The sequence below is a fragment of the Psammomys obesus genome, unplaced genomic scaffold (genome assembly GCF_907164565.1).
Source record: "Psammomys obesus unplaced genomic scaffold, mPsaObe1.curated_primary_1811, whole genome shotgun sequence".
Classification (NCBI taxonomy): domain Eukaryota; kingdom Metazoa; phylum Chordata; class Mammalia; order Rodentia; family Muridae; genus Psammomys; species Psammomys obesus.
The window spans coordinates 19657587-19666754 of record NW_026587216.1 but is presented as its reverse complement, the minus strand read 5'-3'; the positions used below and the strand labels follow the sequence as shown (position 1 = coordinate 19666754).

At 33.5% G+C, this 9168-nt stretch overlaps 1 protein-coding gene across 1 annotated transcript in view; it reads left to right on the top strand.

The window, feature by feature from the left end:
• Positions 1 to 9168, top strand: part of Zc2hc1a (zinc finger C2HC-type containing 1A) — a 42471-nt gene that overhangs the window by 14817 nt on the left and 18486 nt on the right. Inside the window, exons 3-7 of the mRNA XM_055603545.1 lie at positions 199 to 315; positions 4476 to 4617; positions 6143 to 6291; positions 7510 to 7609; positions 8087 to 8186. Of these exons, the coding sequence (XP_055459520.1) occupies positions 199 to 315; positions 4476 to 4617; positions 6143 to 6291; positions 7510 to 7609; positions 8087 to 8186 (608 nt within the window). The remainder of the gene's footprint in view (positions 1 to 198; positions 316 to 4475; positions 4618 to 6142; positions 6292 to 7509; positions 7610 to 8086; positions 8187 to 9168) is intronic.

Here is a 9168-nt window from a genome sequence, read left to right as displayed (position 1 = left end):
TGTGTGTGTGTGTGTGTGTGTGTGTGTGTGTGTGTGTGTGTGTGTGTGTGTTTTAAAGCTTAATCCAATTAAGGAAAGATGTAACTTTTTTCCTCTGGGTTTTTTGTTATGGTGTTTAAGCTGAACTGAATTTTTAGTTTTGCAGTCTTCTTTACTGTAGCAAAGAAAATATTATGGTACATTTCTTCATTTTAACAGAAAAAACATGGACCCATTTGCCAGAAAACTGCCACTAAAAAACGGAAGACTTTTGATTCAAGCAGGCAAAGAGCTGAAGGAACTGATATTCCCACAGTTAAACCTCTTAAACCCAGGGTAACTATAAGCTTTTGAACACTATATATTTTTATATCACCTAGTGATAAAATTATAGTGAGTTTTATTCTGGGTAGATTAAGCAAAATTCTGTTATGTGTTCAGAATAAGCATCATCAGAAACATAAATTTTACTTTAATTAAAAACAGATGAATGAATAGAAATGTTATTGGTAATGAAAGTGTAAAATTATACAGAAAATAATAATAATAATAAGTAGTAGTAGTAGTAGTAATGGAGCAGTTTAATAATAAGTAATGGAACAGTTATTAATTTATTCTTAACCCTCTAACCTAATTTGGCTTCCTCCCAGCGTACATCTCAGAAATACTTGCACTTGATAGTTTTCCTTCTCCAGCTCCTTTTCATGTCTCTTGGACCTCTCCCATAACTGAATCTCCTACTTCCTCTTCTAACTCCTCCTGCCCTGGCTGGCAGAAAGTCCAGCCTTGTTCTCTCCCTGCTCAGTGATTGTATGTCAGCTGCTTTATTGGTGCATCAGGAGCAATTGGGGAGCAGTGTTTACCCAATATTGAGAGAAGAGATTCTTAGAACAGGGTTGCAACCAGATATAGAGAGGGTACAGAAATCAGCATTTGAATTGCACAATAACCTTATGCCTAAAAGGCCAGTTAACCTATGTATGCTTCTGCTTACCTGAGCACTGCTGCTGAAGGTAGTATTTGACTACCTTCAGGGTAGGGTTATTGTGGAGATTACACAAGCCTGTGTCAAGAGTTACTCTTTTTTTTTTTTAATCTTAATTATTTAAGAATAAAAGCAAAAACAAAACAAAACAAAACTATACTGTTTATTGCCTTGCTTCTCTCTAAAGTGTAATCCAGTGAATAGCAGGATTATTTGAGAACTTGTTAGAATCAGGGGTCTTGTATATACACAGATACACACTGAATTAAAATCTGCCTTGGGTGAGTCACATACATTTTAAAATTTAGAAAGCAATTTGAAGATTTTAAAATTGTAGTGTACTTCTTAATGTGTTTATTTTTATCAAGGAACTCCCAACAAAATCACAAGTACCTAAACAATAGGACAAATTGAAGTTTTGGTAAAATCAAAGAAAAGTTCAAGTTGTATATTGTCACAAGGGCAAGGTCCTGTTAGTTGAGGCTGTACAGAGTCAGGAAGGCAACCCGTGCTTGGAAACATCATGTAAATAATAATGGATAAGCTAACGGGTAATCTAAAGTAAAATTCATTTCTATTGTTACATCTGGGAGGGGCAGGAAAGCACATTCCAAGAACAACCAACATTATGAGGAACAGAGATTATAGGACTCATTGTCTTGTTTACTTGGAGTTTTCTTACAAGTTTTCAGAAATTTCAATCTTGGACCATGTTCCAACACACCAGGAAAAGCCACACATTCAGTGATGAATAATAAAAAGGCTGTTAGCTCTCATTGATACAAAGATCTGTCTAACAAAACCAAGTAGAAAAGCCCAGCATTCCTTGACATTAGATGACTAATACTCCAGAGCAGATAAATATCACTATTTAGCTGTAAAGGAAGAACTTCTTAATGTAAAAGTTTTGTATTGTATATCCATGAGTGAAGTAGATTTATGTTTTTTCTTTTCAAAAATTTTTGTTGCTCTCATAAATTTTGGGGGAATATTGCTTTGTTTTTATACTATAAAAGCAGTATAGCACTCAGTAGTATAGGCCTGTGGGCCTGGGAAATTTTTGGAGGGAAATTCTTAACAATAAATCCACTTTTTAAAACAAACAAATCCACTTTTTAAGAAGTCTTGTGACTTCTTCCTGATTGCTGTTTTGTTATGTTTTGTTTTAAAGATATTTTCTATTCTATTTAATCATCAATTATCTTGGCAATTTAGAATCTTTTCACGTAACCATGTATCATAGTCGTGACCTTTTAAATTCATAGATGATTTTGAGAACTTCCTACATCAGTACTGTACACACAGCCCTGCTGGATCACCTTTCCTTCTGCAGCCCCTCCCATGCACCAACTTCCAAAATCATGACGCCTTCTTTAATTACTCTGCGCACACTCTAGCACACGTGTGTATGTACAGCCTACTTAGTTTATTTAGCATTGTTTACAGATACATGTGCCCAGGGCCGACTTCCTGGGGTTAGACAGCCTGTGCAGGATCTTGTCCCTAGAGAAAAGTTATTCTTCCTCTCCAGTGGCCATGGACCACCGGTAGCTCATAACACAGGGATTTTCCCCATATACCTTGATATGGCAGCTGCTGTCATTATGCTAGCTTTCTGAGACAAGCATCTTGTTTAGATTTCATGGATGCAGTCTTCCTGTCATGCCTAGAGGGCACTTATATTGCACCAGGTGTCCTGTTCCTCTGGCTCTTACAATCTTTCCTGTGATTTCCCTTGAGTCTTAGGTGTAGCGGGTTGCTTTACACTTGTATCATGTGGGCCTGGCCCACATAGTCATAGTCTCTGCAGTTATGAACCTCTGTAAAAGTCTCCGTCTGTCATAGAAAGAAGTTTCTTGGATGAGGGGTAAGAGCTACACTTACCAGTGTAGACCTGCACACAGGCGACTTGACCAAAGCTAGGACTGGGAGTTAGGGTTTTAATTTTTATTGTTTAGTTTGGCATTTGTAGTTTTACATAAATATCTTTTGACTTTGATTGAATGCATATTCTTGATAGTTGGGCTAATTAAGTCAGTATCATGTTTAGTGGGAAGATATTGGAGGCGGTAGAATTACCAGTCAGGAGCTGGATTCATTTACAACCAATGCATGAGATGCCAGCTGATAGGGTTAAAGAAATAAAATGAAGCTATGTACACATTGGGAATTATGACATGCCTAGAAAATTCAAAGGAATCGACTGCAAAATTACTGTAGACAGTAAGACAATAAGATAAAAAGAAAATGTACAAAATTACTAGGTAATTTATCACTAATTATTATTAGTTAATAAATAATCTTTTAAAACAAATCATGAAAAATCTTATATACAAGAACAATACCCGGTATAAGATTATTTAGTAATACATTTTATAGTAAAAGAGCAAGCTTTTTATGCAGAATACATGAAATACAAAAAGATGCAAATGAATACTTTTCCAATTGAGATACACAGAACATGTTCTTATATAGGTCAGTTCAGCATAATAAAGATTAAGTTCCCTAAATTATTTATGAATAAAATTCATTTTACTAGTTAAAATAATTTTAAATGACAAGCCAGTTGTCAAAAATGATATAGAAAAGCATACATATAATAAGGAAAAGATTGAAAAATGACCATGAATTAAAACTACTGTCAAATGTCAGATATGCCATAAAGTTTCAGTATTTACAATCCTAGTTCTAGCACAAGAATCATCAAGCAATATAATGAAAGGGGGAAAATCAGGAATAGACTTACACTGGTGTGTTTAGTTTATGGTGAATATTTTATCTCAATATTGGGGTAGTGTGGGGTAGGCAGTTAAAGGATACAGAAATCATGGCATGACCATTTTAATAAATAGACAGCTGGACTCTTATGTCATTCTATATACAAGAATGAATGAAATACACAATGAATATGAAAATAAAGTTCAAAAAACAAAGTCAAAAGCCAACAGAAAATAGTAAATTAACTAATAGTTTTAAAATGATTCTGCATATCAAAGAACCTCTAGGTCCACAGGAATTGGAGGAAAAGGATAATTTCCTCTATATCTAGTAAGAATTATTGCTAAAAAGCTAAAAACCAGGAAAAGAAGTTGACTACGAATATGAACCGTTTATAAAATAAATACAAATGACTCAGTGAGATGATGAAAACATACTCAGTCTCACTCATAAAAGAAACTCTAATGAAATCCAGAGAACTGTTTTCTACTTCTAAAACTAGTTAAAACCACTCAGATTTGGTACATTTTTATTGTATAAAGGATCAAAAAAGAGAGATTTAGAATACAAGCACAAATACGGTTGAACACCTGTAGAGGACACTTTTAACAGCATCTGCCTCAAGTAGAATTATATTTAAAAGTTGTGTATAGTGTGACTGCAGGTTTTTAATTTGGGAAAGATCACGAATGGATTCCTGCTAAGAGAACATTTGAAATAATACAGCTTAACCAGAACTTTTATTTCAGTCTACTGAAAATATATTTTGATGTTGCTTTTTCATATTTTTTAGCCAGAACCACCAAAGAAACCATCTAATTGGAGAAGAAAGCATGAGGAATTCATTGCCACCATAAGAGCAGCAAAAGGCCTTGATCAGGCCCTTAAAGAGGGTGGTAAACTTCCTCCACCTCCTCCCCCTTCCTATGACCCTGGTATGTAGAGCATTATGGACAAATGTTCATGTGGGCAAAGATGATAGAATTTGTCATTTAAGTTGGTATAAAATAATTTTTATCATTAAACCTAGTGACAAATAATCCTTAAGTACTTTTAAATAATCACTTTATTTCAGGAATCTAGATGTAAAGATACATCCTTTCAGAGCATAAAAACGCACTACTTATCATCAGAATGCTATTATTTAAACATACACTTTATGTCTTAAAAATTGTAATTATAAAAGATAGATATATAGAAAGTCAACTATACTCATTACACATTCATTAGGATTTGAATGCTTATGTTTCCTGGTTCTTTAGTATTTTGCCTGATAAAAAAGTTATAGTTCTAAAATATATAATGAATGCAGAACCTCTGGTGTAAAACAATTACCTAAATTATATTTTCAAAACAATGTATTCTTTCAGTTTTTACTGGGAAACTAGAAGTTGTACTGTTACTTATTATGAAAGTAAAAAGGTTACAGCACATCCACATGGGAGATTGCGATAGATTTAAAGCGGTAAATCGCCATTTTTCCGTTGGCTATTAGAACATCCTTTACAGGCCATGCTTTTAATGTAAACCGTCACTCACATTAAGATTGAATTGCAGCTCTAGACTGGAGGTTACTTCCTAGGAAAGAGAACGTTCTTTAGCAAACCTAGACTTGATTATGTTAAACATTTCATTCTAGAGGAGACACTGCTAGCTATTTCAGTGAAAGGCCAAGTTGTAAGATATTTAGGTATGGATGTTGGTAAGGGTATTACTTAGCTCTGTCTTGTTAGAAGCCCGTATAATGTGTCAGTGAATGGATAGTTATATCCGTATATAAACGACAGCAGCAACAACAACAAAGAAAGAGACATTTCCATAGTACATCTTAGCTTCTTAGCTGCACTCCATGCAGGTAAAGAAGGAGTGCCAGCTCCTCAGGGCAGTGTGGCTTGTGGGACTCCATTAAGCTTTGGTACTTGCCATACAATTTGTTGTTGGATAGTTTGGACTGTTCCATTTTTAGGGATTTTTCTGAAATTTGAATTTTGTCAGTGATGGTTTGATTTCTAAATTACTTCTTCCATTTCGTGGGACCTCCTTTTAGAATATAAATTTCTTGTCAGTCTGTGTACCTATTTCTTGATTTTATTTCTAAAAAATATTTTATAATTTAATCTGTACATCGGTTTATATTTTAAAGTGTTAGGTACCATATAAAGTTTATGTGCATGATGAAACATTTTACTTTTTACTTTCTACTGATACTTTATTTTTACTCTTTTTTCTTCATTTTTTTCTCAGATTAATTCAAATGTAGGAGATACTTATTTCTTGTACTTTTTCTTAAAAAGCCTTAGTAAATTTAGGCCAGCCAAGTTGTATAGTATATGGGAATGTGAATCCTGCTTATCACATGCCGTTATTTTATTACTCATCTTGAACTCCTAATCATAGAAATTCTTCCTGTCCCTTCAGGTGTTCTGGTACTGATTTGTTTCTGCTTTGATTATGCTTTAGATTACATTCAGTGTCCATATTGCCAGAGGAGATTCAATGAAAATGCAGCAGACAGACATATAAATTTTTGTAAAGAACAGGCAGCACGGATTAGTAATAAGGGCAAGTATTCTACTGATTCCAAAGGAAAGCCAGCTTCTCGGCCTCAGGTGAAATGCACAGTTTAAATTATTTCTACAAATTAATGAGAATGTGCCTTTTTGACACTGATGTTTTTATGTTTATGATTCATAACAGTAAAATATATTTTTCTCAAGTGTTTTCTGTTGCCATGCATGAGGTCTTTTAGTGTATGCTGCATCACATCTGGAATAAAATCTTTGCAGTTGTGTGTTGAGATTTATAAAAGCCAGACTGAATGTACTGATTCTTATTGACATTTCTTTTGATGCTCCCACCAATTATAAAAGGAAATTTGTTAAAATCTTTAGTTTTGATTATAGTATTTTTCTGTCTCTCATGCTATTTTGATTCATATATCACATACTTAGAAATTTTCTTCAATTGTAGTAATGTCTGCTTTTGAAATCCATAATATAAATGCCTTTTTTGGTCCTTTAATTCCAATGGTTTCTGATTATTTGTAAGTGTATTTTGTTTGATAAGAAAATAGTCATTACAGCTTAAGAGTCTTGGTTATGCTCACATTTTCTTTCTTTTTTTTGACTTATATATGTGTTTTTCCCAGTCTAGAGACTAGACTCTAATTGGTCTCCCCTCCCCCACAGTTTTTAAAATGCTGTCTGGTAAGCCCTCTGGGTTGGAAATTGTTTTAGGTCTTTCAAATTTTTTTTCCATATACACAAACACATGTATGTTCCTGTGCTACTCTTTTTGTTTGTTTTCATTGCCTTTCTAATTCCTTGATACTATTCATCTGGAGACATATCAAATTAAGTTCATTGGTGTCAGTCTGGCTGACTAACTTTTATTTGAAAATCTGATCTATGTGCTGGTGGGCAGTTGCTACAGCCTCAGATGGGTTAACATGGCAATTTCTTTTTGCCTGCTCTAACATTCAGTGCTTTTAAATGTTTTCCATGTAAACATTTTGTAGTTTCTTGATATTTATAGTTTCATAGAAGAGTTGGTCTGTGCAATCTTTTTTTGTCAAAACTAAATTTGTTTTGTTTTCTATACTATGTCTCATTTTAAAAATGGCAACATTTTTCTTAACCAGTTTTAAGTGTATGTCAGTATTATTAAATTCATTCCCAGTGCTGCATAACTGTCATTCACATCTATCTCTACAGCCTTTTCTTGTATATAAACAAACAAAACCTGATGTTAGGGATTATGAGCTGATACTGGTTTGTATCCCCTGATAACAAAATGATGTTATTTTTTTTTAATTTTCATTATTTTAGTATAAGCCATCTCCACTTAAAAAATCAAATTCTCCTGGAACCACATCATCAGGATCTTCCCGACTACCACAACCAAGTACTACTAGCAAAACTATTGTAGGTAATGAGATCCATATGGCAAATTAAACAATCAAAGAGAGCTGTGTTAGTTGATAAGGAAATGACAAAAGTGATGTATTCTAGTTTATTAAAAGGTTCAGATAAGAAGTTTAACCTAGTGATTATTTCCGGGAAAAAATGGAAATAACTTTGAATAGATCTTACAGCCAAATTCCTTTTTTGATTGCTTGATAGTCCACAGTGTTTTCACTCATTTCTTGTATGTGAACTTGAAGCTGTCCTGTAAGACGAGTACTAATGGCTTCAAGAAGACACCACTAAAGTAGGAAGTTTTTATGTGTCAGAAATGAGATAAATGGCAAGTGGACACATTCCTCATTAATAGTTTTAAATTATTATTTTGTAACTAGAGGCACAAAGATGTTACTAAGGAGCTGTTTTCCTTGTTATATAGACTCTTGTGTTATGTGAATTTTCTTTCAGATGTCTGTTAAAACTCTTGCCTTTTTATTATAAGGTGTGCCTTCGGGTAAAGCATCTTCAGTTAACAATACTTTGGGAAACAAAGCTCAGACCTTATCTCCTTCTCATAGAACAATAGCAGCCCCTCAGGCAGGGTAAGTCCATGCTGAATATGTTGTTGGTGCTGTGTTTACATTATTGCTGTGCTTTGTGTGTGTCCTCAGTCCTTTTCTGAGCCATTTGTTCATTTTAACATGGCTGGTGAAGAGACATTCAGTGATACAGCTGCTTCAGAAAAATAGAGTTGGTGTTCATCAAGATCCTTAATGTGTTTTGTGGTGTGTGTGTGTGTTGTATGTGTGATGAATGTGTACATGTGTGTTTGGGTGAACAGTTTTATTTTGGGCCTCTAAGGAAATGATGTGAACTGTTGAAGGTTTAGTAATAACTCTGATGTATTGAGCACTGTATATGACACATTGTGCTGCACAGTTTGCATAAAATTTAATTAAGTCTTCTCTGTGGTAATGGAGTAACTCAGAGAACCAGATTTTTTTAAAGGTGCATAAGTTTTAGGAAAAGCCACTTGCTAATTGAGATCTCTTTGACTAGAAAAAAAATTATTAAGTGTATAGTTTTGGTGGCATAATATTTATAGAAATGCATATAAAGATATTTGGCAATCAAAAATAGATACATTTTTATAATGATTTTGCTAGGAAAACGTATGTTACAAAATTCTTTATGGAATTTTCCTGTATTGCCTGAAGTGTAGTATGATGAAAAGTAAAAATATGTGTAGATAAAATGTCGAAATATATGGAATTATTAGTAAATTATTAGTAACAAATAATTTTATTTTTCCTATATTTCTATCATTCTATATAGATGACTTTTAGTGAAATAGCTTCTACTTTCAATGATCCATTGTAATTTTGGAAAACTAGATAGGATTATATATTTTATTATCTAAACACTTATTTTCATAGATTTACTCTCTTCTCTGTTAATAAATACAACATCAAGGGATTGCCACAAAACTAATAGTACAGAAGTTTTTATCCTTTTTTAAATAGTAGTTGGTTAAGGAAACATAGCTCACATTATTTTCAAATACACTTTATCTCTGACTCATAG